At 45.6% G+C, this 16,684-nt stretch overlaps 1 protein-coding gene across 5 annotated transcripts in view; it reads right to left on the bottom strand.

Annotated features, from left to right (window-relative positions):
- The window catches only part of LOC105428826 (protein trachealess), an 81,355-nt gene that overhangs the window by 20,304 nt on the left and 44,367 nt on the right, over positions 1 to 16,684 (bottom strand). The window contains exon 1 of one of the 5 annotated variants that reach the window (XM_089084739.1): positions 1,762 to 1,907. The exons of 2 other annotated variants lie outside the window; for them this stretch is intronic. In XM_089084739.1, the coding sequence (XP_088940865.1) occupies positions 1,762 to 1,892 (131 nt within the window). In that variant the 5' untranslated portion in view covers positions 1,893 to 1,907. Of the gene's footprint in view, positions 1 to 984; positions 1,616 to 1,761; positions 1,908 to 16,684 lie in introns of those variants that run through there. 2 more of the 5 variants (XM_089084737.1, XM_089084738.1) reach the window with 2 other exon arrangements.

Raw genomic sequence — 16,684 nt, 5'->3', positions numbered from 1 at the left:
CCAAGTGCAAAAAAATAAAAGAAACTAAAACTGTCCTAAAACTAAAAATTAAAAATGTCCTAAGCTCTCGAGATTGAGATTAAAGTTGGAAAAAATTAATACGCAGACTCCTTTTTGATCCCCGTGCGAAGAGGGTTGACGTGGTAATGGTTTCGTGTCGCGATTAAGACCGTTCGAGTCGCACCAGCGCGATTGGCTCGTTACTGGCGACGTCGGAAAATCAAAATAGAGGTATATATTGGAAAGAAGATAAGGGCGACAGGCGAAAGGTAACATTGACGGCTCCCCCGGTTGCCCCGTCAGCATCAGCGTTCCTTCGATATCGCATCGGGTTTACGGCCGCGGCGTGACGTACTCGTCTGCCCCATTGGTTTACCACCCTTGCGCCTTATACCTACCTACCGCCACCCATCACCATTCCCATTATCCACTCACTGTGACAGAGCTCTCTTGGGACCGTACCCCGTACTACGAGCGGCCCTTTCATCCGATTTCCGAAGGGCCGCGGAAATTCTCGATGTCAACCATCCCTTGTCGTATGTACCTGCGTAATTTGTCGAATGTGCGGGACGTGGTTACGTGATCGAGTGACATAAATAATACACGACATCCCGTCATTAAGACGATTGCGTATTTCTAGATCGTTCGTGTCTTCCCGGAGACGGTGTTATAAGATCAAATGTCCATCCCCTAAATTAAATTACACCGCTATTCGGATATAACGTTTCGCGATTGCGTGAATAAAAGCGAATTTTACAGCGAATTTTTGTTGCTAATCAATGAAAGAGAAAAAAAAACAATCGGTCTACAGATCGATTATTGAATTAGATTCGATACGTGCGAGACAATTGGAGGATCCCATCCTTTCCGCGAGAACACTCGTGCCGGATCGCGGATCGATCGCCGTCGAAGGATGAACGGCGCGGGGATAACTATTAAGCGTAATACGTAATTAGAGAAATAAGTATAAGAGAAACAACATGCCCTGGCTCGAGGAGAGGACCCTGACTCTGTTTGTACGGGACACAGAGGTCCGCCGGTACGAACCAGGAGTGCGTGAACGCGGGGTTGATGTTGAGCGCCCCAGCGGCCCCCTGATGGGGTCCGCCGACACCGACACCGACACCGACCCCGACCGGGCTTTGCCGTTGAAAGCCCCCGTAATCCATGGCCACCTGATACGGCAACATTTCTTCAGCGTCGCCTTGCTCACTTATCTTCACTTTATCTGTCAGTCCGTCCGTGGAGATCTCTCGCCACCGTCTTTCACCCCCGTTCACGTGCCGTACGCGGTACACAACAAACTGGCGCACGAGCCGGCATCCGGTACCATCCGGGAGACGGTCATTCACGCGTTCGCGGCGCCGTACCCCGACGTCGACATCGACGGCCGCGCGACCGTCGGACGGACGCGCCCGATCGAATCCCGGGGGTTCGCGCGGCGGCGGCGGCGGCGGCGGCGGAGGGTGGACGAGCGGCGCGGAAGGAGCTGACGCGGAGCGGACGCGGCCCGCGGTGTTGCACCGCCGTTTTATTCGGGTTCGTGACCGAGCGAGCGGCTAGACGGGACTGTACCGTCCACGACGAGCGAGACGTCGCGGGCCGAGAGAGCACCGAGAGAACGCGGAGGACGAAGGAGTCGGGAGAGTACGTGAATAACGGGAGCGTGCGCCGAATAACGGGCGGAGTTATCCCGCCCACGAAACGCCCTGCTCGACGAACGATGCTGCTTTCCGGTGCGACGCGCGTCCGCCCACTCACCCTGCCTTATTTCGTCGACATCGTCCTCGTCCTCGTCCTCGTCGTCGTCGTCGTCTTCGTCTTCGTCGTCTTCGTCTTCTGCTTCGGCGTCCGTTCTCATCGTGGTGTTTCACTCCGTTTCGAGCTGACATCGCGCGCTCTGTCTCTTTCTCTCCCCTTCTCTTTCTCCCCTCCCTCTTTTTTCCTCTCTCTCTCTCTCTCTCTCTCTCTCTCTCCCTCCCGTGCTACGTGATGCGACGCGATACGATGCAACCTCGTTCCTCTTCATCGAGGATGCCGCGTACCGCTTTGACAAAATTCTTTTTTTTTTCCGCGCGATTTTCATTTTTGTACTTTTCCCATCGAAGATTACCGTTGTTAATATCGGATTATATTTTTCGGTCTGTTAGTAACAATACTGAGTGCTGCTCGATAAATTCTCGCCGTTAAACTATCATTTGGATGCGTTACCATTTGGATCGAGTATAAAACCTAAAGAATTTGCATATAAGGGCCAGCTTTCACACACGAGTATTATTCGTCATGATGTCGGCGACATGAGGTGTCAACTAAACTTTTCAATATTCGTCTCGTGTACATGGAAGCCGGGACTTTCGCAGCTTCTAACGGATGTCCGCGATGTCCACGAATTCGTCAAATACATATATGCGAATTTATAACGTTCCGCAATACGCGAAATCATTTTTAATAATTATATCTTCTAATTATATAACGCGCGAAGAAGATATCAATTAAATTTACGTTCTAATTACAAATCACAAATCCACTTGTTGTCTGTTTCTCAAACTAAAGAAATTTGGAGTTGTTGAATCAAAGATATTTTCAAAGAGACTTATAAACGGACTAATTTATAAAAAAACTTTGAAAAATTAATTACGATACGAATGGAAATTAATTATACAACAGACTTATCTGAAGAGTTTAATCATTTGTTGATCGCAGATATAATTTTCCATGCAAGTATATAAATTATTTCATATCTAGGAATTAATATATCATTCCAAATAGATTTCCTTCGAAAATGTAAAATCAATAACATTCGATATTAGAAATTTACTCTGACTAAACTCGAATAGAAAACATTCTTCGTAATATTTTTAATATTTGAAGTAAGTGAATATCGTTTAATTTATGTAAAATATGAATTAAATATTGACTCTTTTGGATCGGACGATATTTTGTGCTCTTGATACTTTTATATATCTCGTCTTTAAATTTTTCAGTCATATACCGATTATTGTTTAATTAATTTAATATTATTGATATTAACAAACATGTTAAAAATCTACAAGAAGTTACTTCTAATATAACCCCTAAATAATAGTTTCTTTACATCATATTCAGACAAAAATAAAATGTATCAACTACGATGTGATAACTCTGAAATTGAACTATTCTCAATTAATTTTATAAAACTTAATATCTAATGTCACGACAATTTTATTTTCTCTTGATTTAAACAAATATTTTTTTATGATTAATCATTATGTCACATGTTTTTCGTATCAATAATATATTTTTAGTTTAAAAAAAATTTTATATTACTATTTTCCTGTCCTCCATTCTACTATATTTATTACAAAACGGTTTACATTATTATGTTCCAAATCCAAACTACATATTTCCAATTCAACTTGTACATTTCTCTTATCGCAATATAATTCGTAATTCCGCATAGTCGGAGTGCTATTCCTCCTCGATTTTCAAGTATCATTTTTTTTTCTCCGAATGTACGCCTTAATCCAAAGTATATATAAAAAAATACGTGCACCGAGAGCCAAGTCGGTTTGAGAAACTTCGGATTGTCTATTCAGAAAATTCGTATTTAGAAATCGCTCGCGCGGCGAAAACGACGGGCGATCGTTCCTTCGCCGTTCCTACGTTCGAGGATCCGGCAGGTACGAGAGACGGATCGAAGCCTAGGCACGGGGGAGAAACGACGACGCATCGGCATTGCTAGATACGACGAGCTCGCCGCGTGTACTTAGCATGCATCCCCGATACGAAGGATTCCTTATTGTATCGTTGCACGTGAGCGTAATGCACAAATATGAACTTGGCTGCGGGCTGTGTTCCTACCCGGGAGCCTCGGTGATAACTCCGTTCTCATAATCATACATATGGATGTCCCGCGCTCATTGCCTCCTCGATAGCGCTCGTGCACGTCGCGCGTTTATCCGTATAAACGTAACGTCCGTCGAACGTTCGTTAATCCACCTCGTTAATCGCTTTCTCCTTGGAAAAAGGGACAGCTTTCAGTTATTCGCGCGTAAATGGCGAAATACCTATACGAGAATTGGAGAAAACGATCCGACGTCCGTTCCGCGTGCCGCCTGTCCGCGTATCATTCCGCGTTTCGAGCTGGCGATAACCGCGCGGCTGTATTAGACGATAAGTGCCCCCCCCCCTCCCCGAGCGTTATCGGGGTAGACGCGGGGTTGATCCGCGCGCAAACTCCGAGCACTTCCGGAAAATACGGCCCGGGGACGCATTAATTCGCTGGTTAATCGCCCGCGCTCCTTCAATCGGATAATATCGCTTTTACGCGCGCGGCGATCCGTATCTAACCCTTTTCCCGGGGACAATGTATCAGCGGACGGACGCATAAACGTCGGCCGTCGGGTAAAGAAGGGCCCCCATTAAAAGCCGCCCCTCCCGCCGACGCGCGGGCCCGCGCGGACGCGATAAGAGTTATCTCCATTCTCTAATTGAAAGTTAATTGGTCCACCGTTAGTTAGTCGTGCCGAGACCTCCTCGGGGGGACAGGGGGGGGGGGGTGCGCGGCGCGCCCGGGTCGTCGTCTACCACGGCTCCGGGCGGCAATTTAGGAACACTGTACCGACAATAATGAGACCCTATCTTATGGCGTTACCCGCCGACCGCCGTCGCTTCGGGTGTACACGTATTACCTATGGTGTTACGTGCGCGCCAAGTCCTCCCACGTGTTCGTAATAAACTGGCCCACCGCCGCTGCCTTCGCTCCCGCTCCCATCCCCCGCCCCGTCGCTCCTGCCTCCGTGTAATCGAGAATTTCCGACCAACACGTACCGAATGCGCGTACCTGAGACAGAAAGATTACGATCGGACGAATGAGGGAAGGGGGTGAGGAGAGGATGGGGGAGGAGCCCTCGGAGAGCGAGCGCCCGACTTGTGCGCGAGGATGCACGTGTCCTCTAAGCGGTTACGCGTGTTGCGCCAGTTAGTAGCGGTTACTGATTGCCAGTAGACGGGGAAAGATAATATCGCGATGTATAAAACGTACGAGTGAGCGAATATATTCGTTCGCGTCGCGAAGTAGAATGCGTTGATCGTGAATTGTCACTCTTCAGAGTAGAACGATAATTTTGCTCAATCGCCTTGGGGTAGCATAAAAAGTTCATATGAAGAATTTGTAAAAAAATGGAGAAAATAATATTAAAAAAAAAAAGAATATTACAAATAAATAATAATAATGTTAAAGAAAGAAACGAGAAATATAGATCACAACTTGGCAATTTACAACGATAATAAAATAATCAACAAGGAACGCAAAACAGAAACGAAGAGAATACGATATACTTCGAGTTCAAAGTAGAGAGAAAATGCAATTTGTATATTTAATTCAATTCGACTATTTCTATTGGCAAAGAAATCCGAGGGAGAGAAAGAGGGAGGAAGAGATGAAAGAAAAATAGAAAACGGATATAAGTAAATACGAAATAATAGGAAGAAAAATTAACAATAAGAATTTTTTAATTGAAAAATATAAGTGGGTATAATGATTGATTCCTCTCTGCTTAATGAACATGAAAAATTTTTACAAATAGAGAATAAAGAGTGGAGATATCTTGACACTGTCGCGGATCACAGAAGGGCAAGCGTGATCTTGCTCATGCGAGATATTTGCCCACCGGGCACGGGGTATCCGCGAAGGAATACGAGGGTTAACGTATGTGTAAGCGTATGCGGCTCTCGTAATTTTTCAAATTGCATGCGCTGTCATTCACCCTCCCGACGGTCTCGCAGACGGAAACGCGGAATGCCTTTCCCTCCTCGCACCCCCGCGTTTCGTTCCTCCTTCCGTCTTTCCCCGACGAGCCTCCCTCCGGTTTCGCCCACTCCCGTCTTCGCCTCTCGTGCCAAATTCTCCCTCCGCTCGCCACGGCATAAGGGGAGCCTGGCTACTAACGAGAAACGAAGTTATTTGAGGGTGCTACAGAAAGGAGTCGGACAATCATAATAATCAAGTGCGATTCGCGTTTATTGTTGGCGATTATTGCTCGCCACCCTCTCGGTCGGAAAGGCTCGCGCGTCGCTCCGCCGCTGCCGTGTAATAAATAATAACAACCGAATGAATCTTCGCGCCGCGGTGCGAAATAAATAGAGTTAAAAAGTTCGCCTCGACGATAGCGAGAACTCCCGCGAGATAAGTCTCTGTGAAATATTTCGTGGCGGCCTCCTCTCCGCCCGGCGCTCTTCCTTCCGTCGCGCCTCGTAATGGCTAAGCTCGTTTCGCCATCGGTTTTCACTTAATGAATTTTGTCCTCCTTCTATAAATTTACTATAAATTTACTTTGCCTGAAATTTACGAGCTTCTTCCGCTGTTTATATACTCTTAAGTGTACCTTATCAATGCAATGTACTAACGCGATACCTAGTTATCGAGACTCCATTTGCAATACTTAATGTATCTATAATCGTTAAACGAATTAATTAAGCTACAAAGCCACGATCTTATCGAACAAAATTGGACCGATCGTTTATCAATTACATCACACGTCGAACGTATTAAAAATAAAAGAAGCAGAGCCCCAGGCGCGCGTAAGAACCATCCCCCTGCGATTCATAATTGCGTCGGAGTTTCAATTACGTCTGTCGTCGAGAAAGATTAGCGAAACAAATTGTTTTCTCCTCTACTGCCGGCGCACGCACACATATTAGCGTAACTTTTTTAACATTAAAGGAAAAAACCGCTCGCCCCAGTGCTCTCCCAGAAAAAAAAGAGCACCCTCCCTGTCGCGCTACTTAATTATGCCTCGCTGTCTTCGTTCAGATCCAAGTAATCTCCTCGTCCTCGTCGTTGCTCCTTCCATAGCGCAGACTGCGTGCACATTCTTGTCGAGATATTACTTTTTTTTCCTTTTTAACGCCACGACGTTCCGTCACCGTCGGTTACACGCGTACTTTGTCGATCGACGTGACGCTTCTAACGCCATCCGGAACGATCCGAATGATGCGAACGAACGGAATTCTTTGAAAAAAAAAAAAAAAAAAATACATAGGTTCGTCGAAGGCTACTTTGACTGAAAATCTGACCGAAAATCGGCTACAACTGGAGCTGATTAGATTCTATTTACTGGACGCGAGTTTAGTGGTTCGATCCCCCTTCGCTTCCGCCTATTTCATCCCCTTTGTAGCAAATCAACCGGTATACGGGGCCACGATCCCATAGACCTTTCTTAGTCCGTTGCTAATTTAGAGGAAGGAGCGACCGCGTTCGATCTGGTGTTCTCTCGCAGTGTCTGCGGAACACGTTGAGTCGTAAAAAAAATACTCGAACATCCAAATATCTCATCGTATCGGAAGGTTTGTGAAAATACACTTGTTACGGTTTATCATAAAAAAACAAGCGAAGAGAGATGATTTTTTGACGTGAGGGAGAGAGCTGCGTTTCGCAGCGGTGTAAGAATTTTGATTGGAGAAAAGGAATTGGTCTTTCTCTCCACGTGCCCTGCATTCTTGCGCACGTCCGAAAGAACATGGCAATTTTTGGACTTTCAGGCGTGCAGTGGCGTAGATTGACAAGCGGGCAGGGGCAGCGGCCGTACCAGCGGTGGAAAATAGGACTCGGGGAAAGGAAATAACAGGGTCCGGGACCCTATCGGCGAGGCAATCACATCCCCCTTCAAGAACACACTAGCATTCACTGAACTTTAAAATCAAATAATGCCCATTAAAATAACAATACGCGTCCCCGGCGTGCAGGTTAAACATTCCCCCGCTCGGCGCCTAACCCGCTCGCTCGCTCGCCCACGCTCATTACCATACGGGATCGGGTTACGACAATTACGTTAAGTATCGCCGTCGCTAATATATACCGGTTCAAATAGAGAGGAGAGACCGGGGAAGCGGGTCCCCTTGTCCCCCGTTGACCCCCTAATATCTTAATCAAACCCGGAAGGCGGTTTGTTTTCGCGCACCCGTGATTTCGTAATGTCCAATCCCAACGAGTGATACTCTCGTAACCGCTCTGATAATTCCTCATTCCGTGATTACAACAGATGAACGGTCGGTTGTAAACAGCCGCGTTCAGGAAAGGATCCTGGGGCGAGACAGGTCTTCGGAGATTCACCACCTGTGCGAGCGAAACGAGCAGAGATCGTTATCGCGATCGTGGTCTCTCCGCAGGATTGACATAATGTAAAACGGCGGCAGGATCCCGTGGACCTAGGATCATTATCTTCGCGTTGCACGATGCTTATCGAGGCGTAATATATATAGGCTATACCGGGCCTCTCGGGCTCTCCTCGAGACGGCTACTCGGCTATTCCGGCGATTCGACTAACGCGTAGTCGCGTTAAGAAAAATTTATCGTCACGAAGAGGCGAATTTGTTCCTCAATTGCTAAATTCGATTCTCTCAATCTCTCATCATGTATATCTGTCACGCGAATATGCCATACTGATCGCGTCGCACGACCGTATTGTACAGCAATACGGGAAGCTCGGCCCGCAGTCGAAGAGGGGTGCTGATATTTATGACAAAACGATTTTTCTGGAAAGTTCCCCCGAGACGAGGGAAAACTGCAGGCGACGATTTATACGCACGGATGCGCCGCGTTTTAGATCGCGCCGATAGATTCGTATTATCATATTCTTGTAACCGGCATTGTAAGCCTATTTTTTATCGCTGCACTGGACTGTATGAAAATTATTTTTTTCGTCAAATTTCAAATATATATTTATTTTATTTTAAATTATTTTAACAATAAATATACGCTAGTTCAGACCTTTTAATATATGTCGTGTCGAATCGCTATGCCGTCATCAGCCACGAGCATCAACGAAAGTTGCAAAAGGAATGTCTCGCTCGTTACGTAAGTTGCGTCAGAGGTGGCTTCGATCGTACGATTCGACGCCACGCTTCAAAAATGATAGCTAAAGTCGATAGGACACCATCGAAATTGTTCATCGCGATTACCGAGAACGAATAGAATACATCGAATCGGAATCCAAATTGATGACAGCCGGACGTGGCGAGTATTTAGGTCGAGTCAATTCGGAGAAGTGATTTCCTCGGTCCGCGAGTTTCATGCAGGGAACGAAAGGGGAAGAGACATTCGCGTTCCCAGGTCGAGGAAGAGCTAAAGTTAGAATGGAAAGGTGAGTTTCCAGGCGGCTATCAAGCCGCCATGGCGCCGGCGACTCTAACGACTCGCGCTGACAACCGGATACGAGGAGAGGAGAGGCCCGATGCTCGGCGAGTTCCCGCATCGGTCATTAGCATGCAACACGCGGACGTACATATTTTGGGGAGTCCTCGCGAAGAATACCAATATTCCGCTTTGACATTCCAATAAAACGCGCTCGTTTTGTTTATGAGCTTGTACGCGATGCGTGAGCGTGCATGCATGCGTGCATGCGTGCGTGCGTGCGCGCGTGGGTGAGTGTGCGTGCGCGTGTGAGTGTGAGTGCGCGCAACCGCACGTCCACGTCGTCGCCGTCACCGAGGTGGTTACATCAAAACGCATGAATGGTATTGGAGATTGAAATGGGAACGAAGAGACGGGGAGTATACGACCGCACCCACGCCGATCGGTGCCAGGCCGCTGGAAACGAACGCGTTAACAAACGTCATCCTCTCAACGGGAGACAGGGTGACGAGTACACCGTAGAAAGAACTCGCGCTCCTTCGTCAACGTGTCCGTTAAATCCTGTTTCCCTCTCCTTTGAGTTTATTAGTTTCGTACTTTGGGATTTTTCACGCCCGGGATATGACGACCTCTCTCTCGCTTCTTTCCGAAGTGGAAAGCGCCCCACGACGTATCGCTGCAATTTAATCGTCGACACGTAGGCTATTTATCAAACATTGTCGTCAACATTTTTTTTCCTCCCTTGTATCTCTCACGCGGGAAACGAATGAACAAGCTCGACGGACGGCCACGCGGAGATCACGGAGATAATTGCTGAATTATTATTTCTGCGGGGGTGCGGAAGCTGGAGTCGTGACTAACGCGACGTCGGAAGAGAGCGAGAGGCGTCCGGGGAGAGATACCGAAGTAAAGTTAGAAAGCCGAGCCGAGAGGAAGAAGCGACGCGCGCGCGTTTTCCGCGGAATGCCTAGGCCGCCGACGAGAAGATACGTACAATCTCGACCCGACACGATTTTCAATCGTGCGTATAAATCGAAGAGATTCTCGAGCAGTCAGGGACATTGCGCCGCGCGTGCGAGACGTTCCGCAAGACGAGCTTCCGCTTATGAGACGATGGCCGGCGATGGCCGCGATCTCGTTATTCTTGCGGCGATCCCGAGGATACGATATTTTCCGTAAATGCTCCGCTGACCCCGTCGTCGAGCCTGAATATAAGTATTTTCTACGAGATCAGGGAAGGGAATCGTCGTGCCGAACCGAGGCATGCGCGCCTCACGCGAGGCAATGAAACGAGCGAGGGGAGGAGGCCGGCCGCGGTGCGGAGCGGAGCGGAGCGGAGAGGAGCGGAGGATAGCGGAGGTGTCATCGATGCCGCGCGGATATTACGGCAATGATTGGTATGCTCGGCGATCGATCTACGATCCCCCCGCGCGCGTCCCTCCACACCCCTCCCCCCCCCCCCCCACCGCCCCAACGAAACTCGTCGCTCCGTCGTTTCCACGGCAGGATATCGAGAATTACCCGGACACAATGGCATATACACGATCTCGGCATCGCGATCACGCGGCTGCTGCTTATATACGCACATGATACACATTAGGCTTGTTGGTGTGTAGCTGAAAATTGCGCCATTTCCTCGTTACGCCGCGCACCGGACCGTCCAGCCGCAAAACCGCACGATTGATGGTGCTTTGTATCACGCGGATCCGATTGCTATATATTAAAATTATTGCTACCGCGTTCTGCAGTACATCACCACGCTTATCGGCGTCTCGCTCGCACTTGGCTCCCGGTGGTCGGAAAATATCGGACGAGTTCGGCTGCGAGATTCAGAGAAAATCTGTAATCCCACGAAATGGGAAAATAAAAATAAAAACGTCAGTCGGGACACGCGGTCGTCGTTTCGTTACATCGCTTCCGTCGCGCGCGTCTCATCCGATCCGATGCGGGGTACAAATGGAGGAGAGGAAGGAATGAAGAGAGGCAGGGGAGAGGGGGGGGGGAGGAAGGGAAGGTAGAACCACACGAGAGGAGACGTCGTAAAATAGTTTCGTCGGAAACAGCGCGAGGCGATGCGATGATAGAGGAATCCGTTACCGTCTCGTGTCGCCTCGCGCCGATCATTTCGTTCATCTGCGCTGCGATCTCCATTTTTACGAGCACGAGCGCACGGCCGCCCCCGTTTTCCAGAATACAGGGTAACGGCATGCAGCGCGTCCGACAATATATTACGTTATACCTGCGCGACTTGCCCCGTGCCGCAATTCCTTACGTCTCTGTTAGAGCGTCCGAGATCGGAACGGAGATCAGATCTTCTCGGGGTAACAGTATCGGGGGTGGCGTAACGGGATCTACGGCACGACATCTCTCACCCGCGATGTCGAAATAACCAAGCACACCAAACGAAATACACATTTATATATTAATTAACACTAGAAAAAAATCGCGTCCAATGTATACCTGATTTTATCATATTCGTCATTTTGAAAAAAAAAAAAAAATTGTTTTATTTGTCATTATTTTTATCTCTTTAAATGTTTAAATAGGTAACTAACAAAAATAGCCTCTAGTTACAAAAATTTTAGGCCGGCAACGAGAATGCGATTTTTCTGGATAAAATGACATAAGAGCACTGACTCCCCAAATTTAAAATCTATTAATTATGAAATCTTTAATAATGAAGTCTGGTCTAAATAAATTTAGTCCATTTTTATTCTCGAGAAAACGATTTTATTGCGATTTTAGTTCTCTCAGAGTTTCCGCGTTATAAAACCAACATAAGGCCGAAAGTAACATTTTTAAATGTAGTACAAGGCACGACACGGTCTTTACGTATAAGGCAATATGTACGCCGAGAGTAGTATATTTATCATGTAAGCGAGCAATTTAGGGAAGATCATTTTTCACAGGGCACGACGACTTTGGATTCCGGGGTGTGTGACTCGGTAAGGGTGAATGGGGTGTTATTGGCCGGCGGGTGAACACACCAGACGGACATCACCCTCCGGGGATCTTCGGCCTGACTGATGATTTTTGCTTTCCAGTATCTTATAGATGCGCGATCCTCCCATTCAATCATCCATCGTTTTTGACGCGTTTTTGGCACGATCCTAATTATATCTCCAAGAGAATCACATTCAAAATCTATTACTTTATAGAAAAGTAGACGCGCCTTCCCGATTAGAATGATTCCGCTAATTGGCTCCTTTTACCAGACGCGATATGTATGTCGAACGCGCCCGAGGGTGGGAAACATTTTCCCGCGGGTATACAGATAAAAGAGCGTCAAGAAACGAAGCACGGAGAAGTAACGGCCTGTTAAAGATAAGGAAATGAGGTGTCGCACCCTGCGCGATCTTGGAAAGGCCGGAAGGGTCTTTTCTTCCGTGCCCGGTGTGCCGTACCGGAGCACCCCTTGGAGGATTTTCCCCCGGTAACGTTTCGGAGCTGGCTCTCGAAGCCTCGAATACCTTTACGCTCGGACGCCCGAAACGGTCAACTGACCCTTCTTTCGATAAAACGTATCGTAATGCTCTCCACTTTTCATCGATCGTACAGACGTACGCTCCTGACATGCCAATGCGTCGAGAAACGACGCGATCAGAGGTAAAATGATATTCGCCGGATTAGCAAATGCAAATCTCTCCCGGCGCGGGGTGTAACTTTTGTTTAGAATTATCTCGAATGATACGTAGAGGACTCTGCGGCGCCTGTAAGTCAGCGCAAATTCGATGCTAGCCAGAGAATTCTTATCTTAATGTAGCAAATAACTGGGGGGAGCGACGGAGAGCGCGGTAGATAACACTGCCTACCGATCTAATCTCGCCGCTGATTTAACTCGCTTCATAATTCTTCAACCTAATCTGAATCCGCGTATAAGCATTAGGCCTCCCTTATGGGCTTCATAAGCGCGTCTACGTCCGTATTTAATTTAATATATTCCTGTTTCGTATACACACCGTGCCACATTTGGTGCTCCAGCACTCTCCATAACGCGCACGGGATATCGAAAATTTCATAAAAGTTAATTATTATTTAAGAAATATTTTTTTCGTATCTGTGAAATATATTATTTAGAATAAAAATATAAAATATCATAGTTTTTTCTTCGTTAGGTCTAATAATTCGTAGATAATTCGTGTGTTAGTAACTCTAGCTCGTAAATTAATTTCTGGCAAATTCTTACAAAAATGGAAGGAGGCATTTTCTTAAATTAATATCACACTCCGTTAATTCTGCCGGTGAAACGCGATGCATGTATGACCGCGAACTTTAGACAAACTTTTTACGGCTGATTTTACGGCAGTTGGCGTTGACAACGTCGATTCCGCAAAGTACACTCCGGCGACGGTAACAAGGATTCCCATCCAATGATTTTTAGGGGTGCGACACCGGGAAGGTTCGGGGATGCGCGAACCCTCAAAACGGCTGACAAGTCGAGTCTCCCCGTCCCCGTTCCCTTCCCGCTCCCTCCACCCCCTCCGAAGTCCTCCCCCGTGTCTCTTAAAATCGCGAGATTTTCAAAACAGATGCACCCTGCCGCCGTGAAATAGCTTTTTAAACTCCTCGGCCGATGTTACGCGTTATAAGAAGCCGGCGAACAACTCCCCATCTGCTCCTGAATGTTCTGATCCTGGCAGTAACAGTCTTAAAGGCCCATTTCATATTTTCCGAGCGATATCCTGCTCGAGCGCCTCCCCCGCCGCTCCTCCCTCCTCGCTGTGTAAAGTGGCGAATATTTATGAGGAGCTTCTATAAATGACGCGCATACCTATATACATCGGCATCGAGCGCAATATTCATTTGCAACCGTTTATATATTGTGAAATATACGATATATATCTTGGCCTTGGTGTCGTATCAGAAAAGTCAATTATCGTCTGAATTATTCGAGATACGATGTAATCTCAGGCGAGTCACAAATGAGTCGCTTATTACATCAAGTAACAAATGCTGGCGCAATTTCGTTATCTTAATTAATTATTCATTATCTTAGTTAACTATTTTAGTTTATTACATTATCATTAAGCTTTAACTTCTGAAACGTGATGTCAAAATATAATAATTAAATAATTAAAGTAATGAAATCAATTATCGTAATATTTTCTTTATACTTTTCCAAAAGAAAATATATTTCGCAGTAACAATTACTTGATAAAGTATTATTTAGTAAAAATAGCATATGTAAATTAATCTACCTGTAATCTACATGGAAACAACACTTTTGCTGAAATATTTAAAAATTTGGCGAGATATATCAAATCTGCTGAAAAATATAAATCCGGCTTAAAATAATTTTATTGGATCATTAAAATAACTATGTATAATATTCAGATTGATCGCTAAAATATAAAAAATTTTTACATATTGGTATTACACCATCATACATAAGCGTTATATATAATTATTCTAATAGCTCAACAAAATTATTTCTAAATTTATATTTGATCAAATATTTCAGCGAAATTTTCATGTTTGATTTCCATAAATTTTTTCTCATGTATAGTATTATAAATAAATTAATTCATTTGACTCATCTCTGACATCGACGATTCGCGTGAGATAATAAAGATTACGTCATGCATCATGTAGAACATATTGGACATATATGATAGGATATGTCATCTACAAATTGTCTATATTATGTGTCTATATTATCTGTAACACCAAGACTTTGGATTTCTGCACTGAGGAGCCCCAAATATAGCACATATTACACTTTAGGCATTAGACCTTAATGGGATTTACGCGAGTCTTAATCAGACGTCATTCGGAAGGGACGTGTATTATTATGATATCCTCATTCCCTCAAATATAATATCAATACCGGTGAAAAAACACATTTGTTTAATTATCAGCGCACAATGATACGTAATTATGAATGTATGCATTAAGCTAACATATATTCCCGATAGCGACTAATCCTTATTTTTTTATTACATTAATCATCAGTAGTTCATTAAAGCACTGAAGCATTAAAATACTAGTTCATTAAAATAATTACTAAATATGAATAAATAATTAGATCCATTTATCTATCGTTTGTGCAAATAAAGCAATAATTTTTGAATAGTTTATAAGACATATAAATGATGGAAAAGAAAAATTTGAGAATCCCCGTTGATTAGAGCAATTGATTAGAGCAATTTTTGTAAATGGACTGATCAAGTATCATATACAGTTTGTTAAACACCATCTGTCTGTCTGTCTGTCTGTCTGTCCTTCGAACTAAATGAAATCTGCTGTACCGACGAACAAGAAAGCAATCAAGTTCACCGGTACAACTTGAAGCCGTGCGGTGGCAGGCAAGGCTGGAGAACGGTACCACCAAGTTTTCCTTCACGAAATAAAAACATTTCACAAATTTAAAATTTAAATTATCCTTCCAAATTAAAACTTATAAAATTTTAATTGCGATTTTATCAGTGTCATATAATTTTTGCGAGTTTATCAGTCGTCAAATTTTATCTTTCTTTAAATTTTTATGTAGGTAAAGATTTCCATGGTTTACAACATGTAAGAGTCCATAAAGATCGTTTCTTCAAATTTTATTAATTACTTTCAATCTCTCATTTTATCATATTGTATAGTAAAAGAGAAATAGATGAAGATGCAGAACGTGTCTCGTTACACATTACAGATTTGCGGCGCAAACCGGAACCTACAATGTCGCGAACGAGCGAGACCGATGTTCCGAATGCCTTAATTAATCTATCAAAAATGCCTTCGTTAGCCGAAGGCGTGAAATGATCGTAATGGAGGCGCTTTTACACCGCTCAATCTCGGAAACGCTGTTCGTGCTTCGGTACGGTGCGTGTCACGCAATTACACCCCGACCTTCCCGGCGCGGCGGTGTCGCAGCGGGGTATTCCGGGCGATGAAAGGGGGGAACCTGTAATCACGCTAATTGAGTGTAGATAGGCCTCGTTGACGACTCCTTCATTACGCCGCAAGAAGAGGGTCCTAACCGCACAATTACCCACTAAGTTCAGCGCTTGTCATCTTTCTGTGCCGCGGCGCGAACCAGCGCGACGTTTCCGATATCCGCGCGACAAGCCGCAAATATCGAGGGCGAGGTCACGGGGGGATGGTTTTCATCCCTATGTGAATTTTTCAGAGAGCAGAGATGAATAATATCTTAGCCTTGTTTCAAATTCTTAATTCTTGTATAATCTTGAGAATATTTTTATGCTACATCTGTTCCTGCTGTTCCTAGGGGTCGTAAATATTTCACGCGTTTTTATCCGTTAATATCGCGCGCGGCGATGCGGGTCGTTCCACGTAAGACCCTTATTTATTAGAAAAATGGTCAGATTCACGGAGGCTTTCCTTATTAAGTTCACACTTTTCGTAAGGTTTCGCAGGGGCGAAACACCTCACGGGAATACCAATGAGTTACCGGTATCCGAGATGTCAGTCCACGCGAGGGCAAACGAGGGAGGGGGATGTGTAAGGGCTTGGTCGATCCGTAAGGAGGGTATTGTCGGGGCTTAAGAGTCGATTCGTGCCTTTGAACGGTACAAGCGGGCGGGGATGTAGCGTCCGCGACGCGGAGCATGCGAGAGGCTCCCG

Source organism: Pogonomyrmex barbatus, unplaced genomic scaffold (genome assembly GCF_055798465.1).
Source record: "Pogonomyrmex barbatus isolate J1 unplaced genomic scaffold, ASM5579846v1 scaffold9, whole genome shotgun sequence".
In the NCBI taxonomy this organism is placed as follows: domain Eukaryota; kingdom Metazoa; phylum Arthropoda; class Insecta; order Hymenoptera; family Formicidae; genus Pogonomyrmex; species Pogonomyrmex barbatus.
This window is presented reverse-complemented; position numbering and strand designations above follow the sequence as displayed.